Raw genomic sequence first — 18278 nt, forward strand, 5'->3', positions numbered from 1 at the left:
ATATAAACTCTTGGAATTATTGTTTAATAGCTGGTGGGCATCTTTTAAACACTACCTACTCAGAAATGAGTGTATTAAGATAATTCATAGTACATCTATGAGAATTTGAGAATAAGTAATAGAAGCTAATTTTTAAGTATCAGAGGATCACAACTTTTTGGTAAGGTAACCCTGCTTAATTTTAAAATTGATGTCTTTTGACATCTTTGTACCATCTACATCCTTTTTGTTTTACCTCCTTTAAATCAAACTGTACAAATAGGAATTGTTTTCAATTTACTTTCTTATTTTTGTCTTGTTCTACTATTAGAATCAACTGTTGCCTCTCATACCAGGAAGCCACATCTCCCCCACACCTGATGGAAGAAAACAAGTCCTCCAGTTAAAATTTGATCATCTTCCAAACATTTAGGAAAATGTTCTTTCAAGTGGAAAGTAATTTAATATGTACACATTTTTGTACAAGAGAGATAGGAATTCTCAGGGTTTCAAATGCAAATGAGCCATATGAAAATTAAGATGCCTTCTAGAATTGTTTTGCTCTGATCATTACTGATTCCTCTGCCCGTGCTTTTTATATGCCAACTTTATCTTTTAGAACATTTTCTTTAAATGTTATAAAGTCTCAAACTGTACATATGGAGGAGACATTTTCAATTTCATCAGAGCAGCCCCTCTTGAGGCAATTTATATTGAGAATTTGTGGGCTTATACTTTGATTTATGAAAAAGATTTGCATATATCATCTTGCTACAGCTGACCACATAATGTTGTAGAACAATATCTGATAGCTTGCCTAGCTATTGTTTGCGTAAGGAATGACGTTATGTTTCTGCATTTTAATTCACTCTTACTGTAACCAGGTCTGTTGAGCAGTGCTGGTATTGTATTCCATGTTTTTATATTGGTGTGGGAAGGGAATCTTGAAATGTTGTCTAGATTTATCCCTTGATTCTAGGGCAGACTCTACTTTCTCTGTCTCATGAGACATTGACGATTCTATTTTTAAAGCTAGCTGGAAAAATTCCATACATTTGCATAGCAAATAGTGAGTGAACTATAAGAAATCACCATCCTCATGACGTAATGCCCTAGGATAATTGACTGCTGACTCTAATGCTGTTTTCTATTACATCATGGTTCTTTATCTCCCTTTTCCCCTCCTGGCAAAATCATCTCAGTACCTAAACCTGTCCTCCTGGGTGTGTTTTCCAAATTGTTCATCGTCAACACTCTCTTCTAAACATTTGCATCCATAGCCTCTATAAACTTGTGCAGCCCTAAACTTGTGCATCATGATCAGGTCAGGTTTGTAAACACTTCTGAGAGCAGGAAGATTATCTTTCAGTTAACTTCATTTTGTGCCTCTTACCAAAAAAAGAAGCAAACAAAACACCTTAGTAGGTGAGCCGAATTTACATTGGGCTATTTTCCAAGTAAAGTTGACATACACACATACATATATACATATGTATAAATATGTATTTATAATGATAAGCTTTGAAGCATCATAGTAGATGCCTTTTATCCCAGACATCTAAGAATGATGCAGAATGTCTGAAAGTACTTTTAGTTTGCTAACAGGGAACTTGTGTAAAATAATAGCACGGGGGCTGTCTATCACTGTCTGGCATAAAGGCACAAAATAATGATGTTCCTGTTAATAAATATTAAGATTTTTTCATTAACTCTTTTCTGCTCCTGGGTCTGGCATTCTCACCTAAATGTTGTCAAATTTTGCAAATATGCATAATTCCAGAAATTCTTTGTATCTAGCACCAGGACACCAAACATAAATTGTTATAAGAAAACACGGTAACACCTTATGCCCATCTCTGAAAGTCTATTGGACTTACAAACATGGCTGTGTAAACTTGCAGAGAATCGCATTTAGTTACTTGGGAGCATCTCTTTACTAAGGAATTACGACATCTACACAGCAGATCCTTACTCACTGGAAGGACATTTTAAGTGGGCTTATTTTGCCATTTAACATTCTTGGGGTGAATATAAGCTGCTAGGGTCTTTTTATTTTCATCTTATTATCAAGAATATCCCTCTTCAGAATTGTATATTTCTTGCATTTTTGATAAGATGATACCACAGGTGCAAGGAAAATGAGAAGCAAAAGATAAAAGGCAACTTTTAGATTTCTTTTTAGCTTTCATAGTGTTTTTATCACTTAAGGCTTCTTATTGCCAAACCACTCATGCTGCCCCAGCTCTCCAAAATTATATATTATGTATATAATACACACACACATGCAGAAATTAAGATGACAGCCCAAGACTCCATTATCCATTTTGTAAATGTGCTTCAAACAACGATGGAGTTTTTGGCAGCGTGACTCTCTTCCCTTATTTTTGCTTACATTTAAGAATCAATTCAAACCAGCATTTCTCTCTCAATTTTTTCCCTTAAATCCACCAGTTAGGTATCACCGGGGAGGGGAGAGGAGAAGGCATCTAATGCTTAGAAAAGTGTTCTGCTGCCATATTACCACAAAGGAAAAGAATCTTCTGATGACATTGGCATACTTAACTTTCCCTTGGGGACCCAGGCCATGGAGTGCTGCCGCCTCAATCACTCAGGCGCACAGATCTCAAACCGCAACTCTTTTCTCTTTCGAGTGCATAGTTCCCACCTCTGTACTGCAGATCCCCTTGCGTTTCTCAGCCACGTGGAAGACAGTTGCACTTCAGTGTCTAGGACCCACGTTATGTAATGACTTTTGTAAAACTTAGCAAATAGTCTTGACCCAGGCTCTCGACAGAAGCCCACGTGATTCTGTAACCATGTGTCTCCCCTAGTTTCTGGCTTGCCTGGGACTGGTCTCACCAGCTCTGGCTTTCAAGCTTCTACATTTACTCATACAGCTCTTTCCTGATGCTGTCCGAATACTGCGCCGTCACAGTGAGGGACGCCGCCTGAATACTCCCTTCTCTCCACCTCGAGTGACCTCGTCGCGCTCTGGTTTCCCAGACTTTCTACACACACCTACAGGAGAATCTCCAAGCAGTTCTCTTTATTTTGCAGAGCACTTTACAGAGAATTAAAAATGCAGACTTGACTTCTTGGTGCTCCTGCTGCTTCTTCAGGGAAGAAGGAAATACCCCACAGAAAAGGACATTTCATTAGACCCATATCGGACCTGTTTGCTTGGACTCTGATTTCTCTGTTTCAGTCCTGCTGATACTTAACTGTAATTGTTCCAATTTGCCCCAATAACAAAACCCTTGTAGGGGGTCACTCTTTGAAGCTTATTTTAACTAGACTGAATCATTAAAAAGTTGTGTTCAAGAGGCTTTTGAATGCTTTGGATTAGGGAGATGATTGAGTAAAGGGTAAAAACAAAGCTCTCAGGCAGGGGATGAGAGGTATGCAGAGAACATCTCCCCTCTTCTAGGTTAGTCATATCACTGTTCTTCATTGCTCGTGCAGATTTCCTAAACTACAAGGCATAAGAAAATGAATACATTATTTTGACAAATTTTTCAATTCTGAAAATGTTTTATGGTTCTTTAGCTTACTTGCCATAGAATTACAATTTTTCAAAAAGATGGCACTTTCTTAGTCATTTGTCACCACCAATGATTTCCAATTCTGGTTTTAGAATAACTTGAATGGCACAGAATTATTTAAAAAAAGTTTTTTTTAATTAAAACATACTACCAGAAGAGGAATGATCCTAAAATACGAAAAACAGTAAAATCTTGAAAAAACCGGAGAGTCAGTGTAAGGTATTAGCTGAATCACATGTATACAGATTTTTAATGCATATAGTTAAGACATAGAGATAAAATGCCACTCATAAGCTAAAGTAACGTTCTGGGCATGTGTGTGTATGTTTGTTTTCTATTAAAATCACTAACTCAACAAGGCTTGCAATTCTCTGTGTAGCCTTGTTACAACGTGTAATTTTCTCTGCCTTCATTTTCTCATTTGTAAAATAAGACAGTAGATAAGCTAGATGATTTCTAAGGCTCCCCCTCAGCTCTAAACTTGCGTGATTCTCTGTAGTACATGGTGTTTGTGTCCTGGACATAACTCCCACTAGAAGATGCTTTCTCAGATTGATTAACAATACCAAGATGAATTTTGGTGGTTATGATCTAGCCAGGAGCCTGGAGATCTCTGTCTCTCGTTTTCTCTCTCTCTTCTTCCTTGCTTTCACATGGACACAAGCACACACAACTACCCCCTGCTAGTTGTATCAAGTCAATAATAGTTTACAGACAACCACCTAACAGAGGTTAAATTTTATAAACGAAAGTAGATTTTAAAGCTAATTATCACTAGAGTTTTAATTAATGTAAATAAAACAGGTGTGCTTTCAAAATGCAAAGTAATATGTAATCATTCTTTGACGCTTTAATCTAACTCTAATTAACTTGGAAATGACACATATGCTGTGAAATACTAATTTAAGATATCCATTAAGGCAAAGAACATTCAGTACATTTCTAACTTCAATAAAACTTTTAGCAGTTTCAGTAAATGATAACTTAATGGAATTCTACAAATATATCTGAATTGTACACTTTTTATATTTCAGCAGCAGGGAGTCAGGCCCAGTTAACCTTATATTTAATTCATAATTTACTTAAACTGAGAATTGGTTATCCTACTTAACAGGCATATAAACGACTTGTATTTCTAAAGTTAAACTTTTTCTTTTCTGTTGTGAACACTAGTCACTGACCACCTCCCTAAATATTGTCACATTGAAGATGCCGTGTCTACTTAGGATTTTAGAACATGTCTGTATAGAAGCAGGTCTATTTAAAATCACGTGAAATTACAGCTATATTTTGATTAGCATTTGATAATTAGCATACTGGCAATTTATACTAGAAACAATTCACTACATAGCGATTTTAGTTGTATTATGTTAAATATACATAATATTTTTTAAATTTAGCTTAGGATATTTAGAAAACCTAAGTATGGGATTAAATACTCTGGTGACTTTATATTTGTGCGTATAACTTAATGTTCTTAGCTTATTTTAATAAAAATAAGAAATATTTTCGTCTCCTAATTTCTGTTCAACTCGGCTATTAGTTCATTATCCATTACTTTGTGTTTAAGTGAGACAAACTGTCATCTTCATATATAACTTCCAGAACTTGTTATTTCATTTCCTATCAGTTGGGACATCTGAACAGCTGACATGGCAAACTATTCTTTTTTGTGCCTTGGGTTGGCAATTTTTACAAATGGAAAAACCAACAAAATCTTTTTCAGCTTGACTGGCTAGCAGTTTATCCCTGAGAATATCTTTACAACTTTGAGGCTGTAAGATTCCTTTTCTTTCAATTCATCAAAATATTTCTCTGCCCTTTATAATACTTAAACTCCAGGCTATCACAATAGAGTCTGTTGTAGGTTTAAAAAGGTAAAAAGGCTCAAGACCAGACTTAGACTAATGATAGAAAGAGAAAAACAATAAGTAAAATAACGAATGAGGGAAAAACAGTAAGTAAAATAATGAGTGAGGTCACTTTAAATATGCTTCAGTTCTTTTATTTTCTTTTGAGCTAACCTTTCTGCTTTTGTAATTTTTAAGATTTTTTTTAATTGTTTTTATTTTTCTTTCTTCTCCCCAAAGCCCCCCAGTACAGAGTTTTGTATTTTCAGTTGTGGGTCCTTCTAGCTGTGGCATGTGGGACGCCGCCTCAGTGTGGCCTGATGAGCGGTGCCATGTCCGCGCCCAGGATCTGAACCAGCGAAACCCTGGGCCGCCAAAGCAGAGCGTGTGAGCTTAACCACTCGGCCACGGGGCCAGCCCCTGCTTTCATAATTTTTAATGGTGCTTATGTTTGAAAGAGTATAGTTGATTATTTCTACTGGTGAGTGACTGCTACAGTTTCCTCCATCCTGCATCACTTTTACAATGACACTTTGCCACTCCTCTTATCGAGAGGTGAAGTCTCCCTCCCTCCTCGCCCAGTGTCCTGTGGCTTCCTCAGATGCAGCAGAGGTGCGACTGTGCCATTTCTGGACGTGGCTCTTGAAAGTCCTGGCTGCTTCTGCTTTCTCTCTCTGGGGGAGCCAGCCACCATGCTGTAAAGAAGCTTGGACTAGACTACTAGATGATAAGATACCACTTGGAGAGAAAGAGGCTGCTGGAGGAGCACCAAGGGGCCAGTCATGTGTGTAACACCTTCTTGGACCTTCCAACTCAGTGCAGCCACCAGCTGAATGTTGCCAAATGAGTGTCCCCTGCCAGCATCAAGTAGAACAGGATAACTGCCCAGCTGAGCACAATCAACTCACAAAATTCTGAGAAATAATAAAGCGTTTTCAGCCACTGCATTTTGGGATGATTTGTTATGCAGCAGGAGATAGCTGAAACAGAGTATGTTTTTAAATTGCATACCATTAGAGTTGAGCAGCATATTCTCAAACTATATGCATATTTAAAGTAAGGCGTAGGGTCTGATGTTATTTAACCTAGAACTGAAAATACACACTAGGGAATCTGAACATCATTCTTCCCTGCTACCCATTGGCCTCTGTCCTTGGATCTCATTTATCTTAGTCAAGGCTGCTATACTTCCAAGAGGGAAATCATTTTCTAATAAAACACATGTAACCACCCTGTGAGGGAAGTCTAAAGCACCACAGCGAAGAAATGGTCTAGACCTTGTATCTTACCAACTATATGAACCCATTCTTGCTAGAAATTACGTGATTACTTCACAGTAACCTAGGAAGAAATTTCCTTCTTTTTGTAAGAAAAATATTCACAACAGTGTTAAATAACTGGATAGGTGCCAGGCCATTAGTTTTCTACCTTTTGCCCAAAAAACAGTCAGTTTGGGTCTTGATGGGTGTTTTTTAACCAGTGCTCCTCACTCATCCTCCCGTTCACCAAACCTCAGCTAGTGATCATCTCCTGTGCTCTTAGAGAAAAGACTAATCTAATCACGCTAAATGAGCTTCTTCTCACAACCAAAGGGTCTCTAGCCCTTTTGAGAATTCAGGACAACTGGTGCCATTGTCTTTTCACACTTTCCCTCTTTCTCTGTCAACTGGAAAGACACACCAGGGGTCAGATTTTGGCTTTGCCACTTACAGGTTATGATCTTTGATCATCAGTGTCTTCAACTCTAGGATGAGAATAATGACACCTACCTAAAATGAGAATTTTAACACCTGAGGTTGTTAAAAGTATTAAATAAAACAATTATGTTAATATGCTTTCTAACATAAAGAGCTGTATAAGTATTATTTTTATTACCCTCTAGAACTTTTTTAATATATTGACTTCTACAGTTAATAGATGATCCCTTGAAAGAAAGCCATAGAATTTTTTAAATATAGTAGTTGCCATGTTTGCTCCCAAAGAAGTGTGAGACCTCATCCTACTCAACTGGTCATATCTTCCATTTGGTGGCTTTTGCATTTTCATCATGAAAAGGCTCTTAGCTTCCAGCAAACAAAAATGTCCAGTTTTTTTGGAGCCAGCCCTGTAGCCTAGTGTTTAAGTACACACACTCTACTTCAGCAGCCCAAGTTCATAGGTTTGGACCCTGGGCGTGGACCTACACCATTTGTCAGTGGCCATGCTGTGGCAGTGACCCACGTACAAAAATAGAGGAAGACTCACATGGATGTTGGCTCAGGGTGAATCTTCCTCAAGCAAAAAAGAAGAAGATTGGCAACAGGAGAATCTTCCTCAGCAAAACAAAAGTTCAGTTTTTCTTATATCAATTTAGTACATTGGCACTATTTAAAACATTTGCTTATTGTCTAGCAAACGCTATCAAGTACTAGGCAGAAACAGAAGAAAATGAACCCTCAATGGAATATGTAGCCACCAAGAAGAAATACCCTAATGGGGTTAACCAGAAAGGCACAAATTTAAAACCTCACCAGAAAACTTAAAGAAGATACCAACACCAAGATCATGGAATAATCTGACCATGACTCCAAGACATTTTCTGAGGGATTGGAATCTTCACAGATAAAAGAGTTGGCTGGGGAGATACAACTAAATTTTGAAGAAAAAGCATTTTAGATATGGGAATATACACACACAAAATTTAATATTATGTTCGTGAAACAGTCCAGGGTGATTAGCTATAGAAAATTAAACTAGAGAAAAAAGAAGAGATCTAGGCTAGAGACGCAAGTCCTAATTTTTTAAAAAAAATTTTTTTTGAGGTAAAATTGATATATGACATTATATAAGTTTCAGGTATACAACATTATAATTCAATATCTGCATGCACTACAAAGTGATTACCACCAAAAGTCTAGTTACCTTCCGTCACTATACAATTGACCCCCTTCACCCATTTTTCCCAACCCCCAACCCCCTTCTTCTCTGGTAACCACCAATCTGTTCTCTGTATCTATGAGTTTGGTTTTCATTTGTTTGTTTGTTTAGATTCCACAGATGAGTGAAATCACACGATATTTGTCTTTCCTCCTCTGACTTATTTCACTTAGCATAATACCCTCAAGATCCATCCATGTTGTCACAAATAGCAAGATTTCATTTTTTTTAATGGCTGAGTAGTATTCTGTTGTATATATATATACCACATCTTCTGTATCCATTCATCCATTGATGAATACTTTGGTTGTTTCTATATCTTGGCTATTGTAAATAATGCTGTGATGAACATAGAGGTGCATATATCTTTTCAAATTAATATTTTTGTATTCTTCGAAAAAATACCCAGAAGTAGAAAACTGAATCATATGGTAGTTCTATTCTTAAATTTTTGAGGAATCTCCATACTGTTTTCCATAGTGGCTGCACCAATTTACATTCCCACCAGCAATGTACAAGGGTTCCCTTTTATCCACATCAACTCCAATACTTGTTATTTCCTGTCTTTTTTATAATAGCCCTTCTAACAGGTATGAGGTGATACCTCATTTTGGTTTTGATTTGCATATCCCTAAAAATTAGTGATGTTGAATCTTTTCATGTGCCTATTGGCCATCTGTCTGTCTTCTTTGGAAAAATGTCTGTTCACACAAGTCTTAATCTGTGTGTTTTGGCAACTGAAATCATATGAACAATTTTTATTCCTGAGACAGGAAGTGCTGCAAGTGAGAAGAAAAGTCTGTCCTAATCTTTGAGAAACACTTGCAGTGAGAGAAAAAAGGAAAGGAGAATTGTCAGAAGTGCTAGCTAGAGGAAGAATTGGTATTTGTCACTTGCCATGCAACAGTCCCCGTCTCAAGATCTCCTTTCCACCATTCCTTCCTTCTTTCCTAGTTATCCTCCTCTCTAGCTGCACATATCCTTTCTTGGATTTGAATCCCTAGCCTATGTCATTAGTTTCTTCCTTCACCAAATACTCATCACTCCACTCTCTGCTCTGACGGAGACCTGCTTCATTATCCAATTTCCTTCCTCCTAGATTTGCTAATCTCCTCCTACTACCCGCAATTTTCAGGTCAGAGAAAATCATCCTGTATTTAATCTTGTCTAATATAAGAACCCCCTGTAAAACACCAGCACTATCTTATATAAACTAAATTTGAAAATACTCTTAGATTGAATTTTAATAAATCCCTAAAATATATTTGTTTTAGAGATTGACATCTCTTTGGATGTTGTACACTGTGTTATTCCTTAAATGTAATGCCATTTGGAAAAAAAATCCCTCACCAAAATTGACTCCATCAAATGTTCCCTCTAAATCATGGATTCTTAGCTATTAATTGGCTTCAAGGGATCCATTGGAAGTCACCTCTTCCACTTTCAAATCCAGAATCCAAATGCAACCCAGACTCCAGGGCTACTGGGGCTACTACTATTGCCCCAAACTCCAGAGAGCTCTGTTGGGTTAACACCTGGACAGCTCACAGTTCTTCCAACGTAGAACAAAGGCCCTCTTCCCCTTGCTCTACCACTCACCAGCTTGCCTTTCCCTGTATCCTGAGCCCTTTATGACTTGAAATAGAGCAAGACCATGACTAATTCTGCCCCACAGGTTCACTGGCTTAGAAGTGATAAAAATCCCTTCCTCCTTCTGTCTTAGATATTTAACATTTAGAAATTCATCTGAGTTCCAAAGTAATCCTACTTAGAAGCTATTAGGGAGATAAAGTACCAGTTAGAATTTTTATGTGAGTTTGTTTAAAGGAATAGCTTTCCTAAGAACTGTTTGTGATCAGTATGCTGAGGAAATGGAGGTGTGGGCTGGGGTTGGGGGGGAATTGCTGGGTGGCTGGAGGGCAACATGAGAGCATTGGGTCTTTCTTTAGGGATTGAGAGTGGAAGGCACCACAAGGGGTGAGAAAGGGAGGCGGAACTATGCCTACAGCAAACCATGTCTACTTTGAAAATGTACCAGTGCCATCCACGGCCATCATTTCTTACCAAGAACATGCATCAAAGCAGGGTGGGGAAGTAGAAATACCTTGGCTGGGTCCTAGAGCCAACTCTGCTACTGACTGCACTGTCTTGAGTATGTTCCCTTTCCTCTCGAGCCCCTCAATCTCAAACTCAATGTTTTCAAGGATCCTTCCAGCTAAGATATTTTGTGAAATGACATAAACAGCTGTCATCTATCTCTTGTCCTTTTCCTGTGAACACTCCCACCCTCCTTTTGTGAAGTCTGACACAGATGGAATGGAGAGATGAGGACAGAGAATGGGCCTAGCTAGGGATCATGCTCTATGTCCTTCACAAGGAAGGAACTAGTCCTGTGTCCTTCCACCTTCTTGATCTGCTCTGAGATCTCCTTTCTCCATCTTGTCTGCTGCAGAGAGCTGACTCCATGGTGGCAAATGCAAAATCCCTGGGGTGCTGTTGCTTTGCAAGAGTCTAGCTTTCATTTTGTAAGAAAACCAAAGATATATATACGAAGTATTGGATGGTTTATGATATTCAGTACTGGGCTTGGTTTTTGTTTTGTTATTGCTGTTATTTTGTTTTGTTTTACCTTCATAAGCACTTTAAACTCCCTGTTGCCACAGATGATGGCATACCATAAATAGATGAGCTGAACGCCACTCTGAAGAGGAAGAATACCATTCTTGACCAATAAGTGAACAACATGCCCTTTAATCAATAACATCGACAAAGAAGAATACACATAGCTGAGAGGATAGCTATTAAGTACAATTGAAATTGAAACTTCAATTTTCAAATTGCACAATTCTTAAGGATTAAAGTAAACGCTTGGCCAGGATCCCAAGAATACAACATCTAGCAACACTGCCAGGAGATTTTCCAGCACTCTCAGTCTGTAAAATCCCAGAACATTATTTACAGTGTTTTTATTTTATCTCAACTTGCTAACCACCAGTTACCTTATCTTGCACAAATTTACGAAGTGTTTTTTGTTGGGTTTTTTTGTTTCACTTTCAGAATTTCTAAACCTGTAAGGGAGCAATAATGGCCAATGCAGTTGAATATTTTGGCAAATTTGACAGGATCAAAGCTAGAGAGAAGCATTAAATAATGATAGATATCTCAATCCTTATGTAGTAAAAACAAAAGAAATATTTTAAATTGATATTCTAAATATAAAGTAGCTATCATGTTGGAGGCAAATTATGACTTTTTCAATTCATCCTTAATTTCACTAATTTATGCATATATTATGTATTTACATATATGTATTATTACCTCTTTTCTGATGGTCTTTATGTTCTCGGTAGATTAAGTGGTCCAAGGGGACTACATTAAGCCCTTATCAGATGTCAGGCATGGTACTGGATGCTTTAAATCTACTTTCTCATAAACTCTCCCAAACACCATAGGAAGCAGGTATTGTTAGCTGCAATTTACAAGTAAGAAATCTCAGGTTCAGAAAGGTAGCCAGGAAGTTGGAGAGCTGGCTTTAAAAATTTCAGAAAACTTGCACCAAACTTATCACTTATTTTTGCATTTAAAGGTGATAAGCCTTAATTGTCTGCATCCAAGTCCCTTGCTTTGGGGCATTTTCAGTTTTTACTAAATTCTTACATCCTGACATGTGTAATTTCTCTAAGGTCAACCTTAATTAAAATAATTATGTAGAAATGTCGTGTCCTGAGCTAAATGGCTAGCCCCAAACTATAACAAGGTGTTTGGTCTCTCTGCATGTACATCTCATCACATGGTAATTGAAGCTGTCTGCATATTCCTTTTCTGTATGTATATGCAAGTCCTGGCTCTAACCGAAGTGACGGTGTTGAAATGATCATGAAATGTGAACAACTACCTGAATGCTACATAAAAAGATAGAATTTAAATCAGGGAGTCCTTTGTGAGATCATACCCAGCTTCTAATTTTAAAGATAAGAAAATCAAGGCCTTGAAAAAGTTAAAGGACTCAAAGAAGTGTTAAACGTGGATTAACTAAGTGGTCAAAACCATATTTGCTTTTTTAACTATTTGTATCTCTTCCTTGCCTTATTTGATAATGAATTTTGAGGCAGCTTCTGTGTATAATAAATGAAATAAAATGAGAAGTTAACTTCCAAAACAAGGATGATGGAAAGATTCTAAAATTATATAGTGATGACACTTGTACAATCTGTAAATATACTAATACCCATCAAATTGTATACTTTAAAAGGGTGAATTCTATGGTATATGAATTACATTCCAATAAAATTTATTTTTTTAAAAATAGCAAGGCTAAGTGATGTCAACATCATGGTGGAGTGAGCTCTTCCCTTAGACTTTCCCCGTTAAGATACAATGAAAAGGACGTTCATAAACCAACAAAGGACATTCACATGACAGAAAAGACATCTGAGAGATCCATGCACCCATACATCTGAAGGTGGAGTTGCTGGATACCCTGGAGGAAGTGGAAGGAGGTAAGGGAATCTCCTGTCCCTCCCGAATGGCAGTGGCCCTGAGCACGGGATCCTGCATGGCTCCAAGAGGAGAGGGGTGAGAGGCAGCCCTCCATGGGAACACCTTCACTCTCCAAGTTCCCACATAGACTGTGGGAAAGTCCCACACAGAGGTGGCTAAGCTATTTCAGGGGTGTCTTCATTAAGCCAGCACACCAGGAGAGGAGATAGTGAGAGCAGAACAAGAATGCCTCAAGGATCATGCACATGAAAGAAAGCACCCCTGCCCCAACACAGGGCTCTAGCTCAGCAGGTTGGCCAGAGCCTCCATGCAAATGATAGAAAAGCAGCAGCTGTGAGACAGCAAGCTGTGGCTTGAGGTGGGCTCAGAATACGCAGCTCTTGACCCCCACCCAGTGGCAGCAGGTGGAAGCTACGACCAGATACTATTACTATGCGGAGGCACAAATCCATGCCATCAAACAATATGAAGAAATATATTAATACTCCAGACCAGAAGGAAAATGACAAGCACCCAGAAATCAATCCTGAAAGCACAGAAAATTATAATCTAAATGACAGAGTATTCAAAATAGTTATCATAGAAAAACTCAACAAGTTACAAGAAAATACAGATAGACGGTTTAGTGAAATTAGGAACAAAATTAATGAACAGAGGGAATTCCTCACAAAAGAGATTGAAACTATAAAGAAAACCAATCAGAAATGTTGGAGATGAAAAACACAATGGATAAAATAAAGAAAAATCTGGTGTCCCTGAATAATATAGATGGTATTATAGAGGAGAGAAATGGCAATCTGGAGGACAGAAATATAGAAATTCTTCAGATGGAGGAGGAGCGAGAATTAAGACTAAAAAGAAATGGAGAAATTCTCTGAGAAATGTCTGACTTAATTAGGAAATGCAACATTAGGATTATAGGTATTCAAGAGGGAGAAGAGAAGGAGAATGGAGCAGAAAGCTTGTTCAAAGAAATAATAGCTGAGAACTTCCCAAACTGGGGACAGAGCTGGAAATACAAGTGAAAGAAGCCAATAGAACACCTATTTATATCAATGTAAAAAGACCTACTGCAAGGCATATAGTAGTAAAGCTGGCAAAAGTCAAGGACAAAGAAAAAATATTAAGGGCAGCAAGGCGAAAGAAAATAACTTACAAAGGAACCCTTATCAGACTTTCAGCAGATTTTTCAGAAGAAACCTTACAGGCTAGGAGAGGGTGGAATGATATATTCAAAATTCTGAAAGACAAAAACTTTCAGCCAAGAATACTCTATCCAGTGAAAATATACTTCAGATACAATGTAGAAATAAAAACTTTTCCAGATAAACAAAAGCTAAGGGAGATCATTGCCACAAGATCCCCCCCACACACACACAAACACACACACATGCACACAAGAAATGCTCAAGAAGGTTCTCATACCTGGGGGGAGAAAACACAAGAAAGGAGTTATAAAGTCTTGAGCAAGGAGATAAATAGGTAGACAAAATCAGAAGATTGCAGCACAGTATCAAAACAGATTAGCAAACAATTATAACATTAAAGATAAAGGGAAGGAAAACATCAAAAATAAATATAATCTCATCATTTTAACCACAAACTCACAATGGAATAAGTTGTGACAATAATTACTTAGAAGGGGAAGAGGAGGGGATGGAATTGGCTTAATCTAAGGAAATACAAGGCTATCAGAAAATGGACTCTCTCATCTGCAAGATTTTTTTCTACAAACCTTATGGTAACCACTAAAGGAACAATCAGAACAGAGACACCAATGATAAATAAAGAGAAAACTAAGAAAACCATCATAGAGAACTACCAAACAGAATTGGTAGTCTGAAATACACAGGACGAGAAATAAGGGAAATGTAGAAGAACCAGAAAATGAGTGACAAAATGGCAGCATTAAGCCCACATATTTCAATAATCACTCTAAATGTAAATGAATGGAATTCTCCAATCAGAAGACACAGAGTGGCTGGATGGATTAAAAAATAAGACCCAAAGGGGCCGTCCCGGTGGTGCAGCAGTTAAATTTGCATGTTCCACTTCAGTGGCAGGGGGTTCACAGTTCGGATCCCAGGTGTGGACATGACACCACTTGGCAAGCCATGTTGTGGTAGGCATCCCACATATAAAGTAGAGGAAGATGGGCACAGATGTTAGCTCAGGGCCAGTCTTCCTCAGCAAAAAGAGGAGGATTGGCAGCAGATGTTAGCTCAGGGCTAATCTTCCTCAAAAAAATAAAAATAAGACCCAAAAATATGCTGCCTCCAGGAAACACAGCTCAGCTCTAAAGGCAAACACAGGCTCAGAGTGAATGCATGGAAGATGATACTCCAAGCTAATGGTAAACAAAAAAAAGCAGATGTTACAATACTTATATCAGACAAAGTAGACCTCAAGATAAAAAAGGTAATGAGAGACAAAGATGAGCTGTATATAATGATAAAAAGAATACTCCACCAAGAAGATATAACACTTATATATGCACCTAACACAGAAGCACCAAAGTACATAAAGCAACTATTAACAAACCTAAAATGAGATATTTACAACAACACAATAAAAGTAGGGGACCTTAACACCCCACTTACATCAATGGATAAATCATCTAGACAGAAAGTCAACAAGGAAATAGTGGATTTAAATGAAAAACGAGACCAGATTGACTTAATAGATATCTATAGAACACTCCATCCAAAAATAGCAGAATACACATTGAGAATGCACTTGAGAAGTCAAGTGCACATGGAACATTCTCAATCATAGACCATATGTTGGGAAACAGGGAAGCCTCAATAAATTTAAGAAGATTGAGATCACATCAACAATCTTTTCCAACAATAATACTCTGAAACTAGAAATCAACTTCAGAAAAAAAGCTGGGAAAGTGACAAACATGTGGAGACTAAACAACATGCTACTGAACAACAAATGGATCACTGAAGAAATTAAAGGAGAAATCAAAAAATATCTGGAGACAAATGAAGATGAAAATACACCATACCAACTCATATGCGATGCAGCAAAAGTGGTCGTAAGAGGGAAATTCATAGCAATTCAGGCCCACCTTAACAAACAAGAAAAATCTCAAGTAATCTTAAACTACACCTAACAGAAAAAGAACAAACAAAGCCCAAAGTCAGAAAAAGGAGGGAAATAATAAAAATTAGAGCAGAAATAAATGAAATAGAAACCAAAAAAAAAAAAAAACAGTTGAAAGGATCAATGAAAGAAAGAGCTGGTTCTTTGAGAAGATAAACAAAATTGACAAACCCTAAGGCAGACTCACTAAGAAAAAAGAGAGAAGGCTCAAATAAATAAAATTAGAAATGAAAAAGGAGAAATTACAATGTATACCACAGAAATACAAAGGATTATAAGAGAATACTATGAAAAACTACATGCCCACAAATTGAATAACCTAGAAGAAATGGATAAATCCTTAGACTCATACAACCCTCCAAAAGTGAATACAGAAGAAATAGAGAATCTGAACAGACCAATCACAAGTAAAGAGATTGAAACAATAATAAAATACCTCCCCCCCCCCAAAAAAAAGTCCAGGACCAGATGGCTTCTTTGGAGAATTCTACCAAATATTCAGAGAATATTTAATACCTATCCTCTTCAAGCTATTCCAAAAAATTGAGGAAGACAGAACACTCCCTAACATTCTATGAGGCCAACATCACCCTGATTCCAATGTGAGACAAGGACAACACAAAGAAGGAAAATTACAGGCCAATATTGCTGATGAACATAGATGCAAAAATCGTCAACAAAATATTGGCAAACTGAATACAGCAATACACTAAAAATATCATACACCACAATGAAGTGGCATTTATACCAGGGACACAGAGATGGTTCAACATGTGCAAATCAATCAATGTGATACACAACATTAACAAAATGAAGAATAAAAACTACATGATCGGGGCTGGCCCCCTGGCTGAGTCATTAAGTTCATGCACTCTGCTCCAGCAGCCCAGGGTTTCCCCGGTTCAGATCCTGGGCATGGATACGGTATTGCTCATCAAGTCATGCTAAGGCAGCATCCCACACAGCAGAAACAGAAGTACCTACAACTAGAATATACAACTATGTACTGAGGGTCTTTGAGGAGGGGGGCAGGAGGAGGAGGAGGAGAAGGGGACGAGGAGGAGGAGAAGGGGACGAGGGGGAGAAGGGGGAGGAAGAGGAGAAGGGGGAGGAGGAGGAGGAAATTGGCAACAGATGTTAGCTCAGGTGCCAATCTTTAAAAAAAAACCCACATGACCATCTCAATAGATGCAGAGAAAGCATTTGACAAGATCCAACATCTATTTATGAATTTAAAAAAAACTCTCAATGAAATATGTGTAGAAGGAAAGTATCTCAACATAATAAAGGCCATATATGACAAACCCATAGCCAACATCATACTCAACAGAGATAAACTGAAAGCCGTCCCTCTGAGAAAAGGAACAAGACAAGGGTGCCCACTCTCACCACTCTTATTTAACATAGTACTGGAGTTTGGGGCCAGAGAAATTAGGCAAGAAAAAGAAATAAAAGGAATCCAAATAGGCAATGAAGAAGTAAAACTCTCACTGTCTGCAGATGACATGATTCTATATATAGAAAACCCTAAAGAATCCATCGGAAAGCTATTAGAAATAATCAACAACTACAGCAAAGTTGCAGGGTACAAAATCAAGTTACAAAAATCAGTTGCATTTTTATAGTCTAATAATGAACTAACAGAGAACTCAAGAATACAATCCAATTTACAATCACAACAAAAAGAATAAAATATCTATGAATAAATTTAACCAAGGAAGTGAAAGACCTGTACAATGAAAAGTGTAAGATACTATTGAAAGAAATCAAGGATGACATAAAGAAATGAAATGATATTCCATGCACATGGATTGGAAGAATAAACATAGTTAAAATGTCCATACTACCTAAAGCAATCTACAGATTCAACGCAATCACAATCAGAATCCCAATGACATTCTTCATAGAAATAGAACAAAGAATCCTAAAATTCATATGGGGCAACAAAAGACCCTGAATAGCTAAAGCAATCCTGAGAAAAAAGAACAAAGCTGGAGGTGTCACAATCCCTGACTTCAAAATATACTACAAAGCTACAGTAATCAAAACAGTATGGTACTGGTACAAAAAACAGACACATAGATCAATGGAACAAAATTGAAAGCCCAGAAATAAAACCACACATCTATGGACAGCTAATCTTTGACAGAGGAGCTAAGAACATACAATGGAGAAAGGAAATTCTCTTCAATGAGTGGTGTTGGGAAAACTGGACAGTCACATGCAAAAGAATGAAGGTAGACCACTATCTCATGCCATACACAAAAATAAACTCAAAATGGATCAAAGATGTGAAGGCAAGACCTGAAACCATAAAACTCCTAGAAGAAAATATAGGCAGCACACTCTTTGACATCAGTCTTAGAAGGATCTTTTCGAA

General features: G+C 37.6%; 1 protein-coding gene across 4 annotated transcripts in view; it reads left to right on the forward strand.

The window, feature by feature from the left end:
• The window catches only part of CDKL4 (cyclin dependent kinase like 4), a 48175-nt gene extending 43200 nt beyond the window's left edge, over window positions 1–4975 (forward strand). The window contains exon 10 of one of the 4 annotated variants that reach the window (XM_046660099.1): window positions 2811–4975. In XM_046660099.1, coding sequence (XP_046516055.1) covers window positions 2811–3056 — 246 coding nt within the window. In that variant the 3' untranslated portion in view covers window positions 3057–4975. Of the gene's footprint in view, window positions 1–310 lie in introns of all 4 variants that reach the window. The other 3 variants (XM_046660100.1, XM_046660102.1, XM_046660101.1) reach the window with 3 other exon arrangements.
• The last annotated feature ends 13303 nt before the right edge of the window (window positions 4976–18278 follow it).

The sequence above is a fragment of the Equus quagga genome, chromosome 5 (assembly GCF_021613505.1).
Source record: "Equus quagga isolate Etosha38 chromosome 5, UCLA_HA_Equagga_1.0, whole genome shotgun sequence".
Lineage (NCBI taxonomy): Eukaryota > Metazoa > Chordata > Mammalia > Perissodactyla > Equidae > Equus > Equus quagga.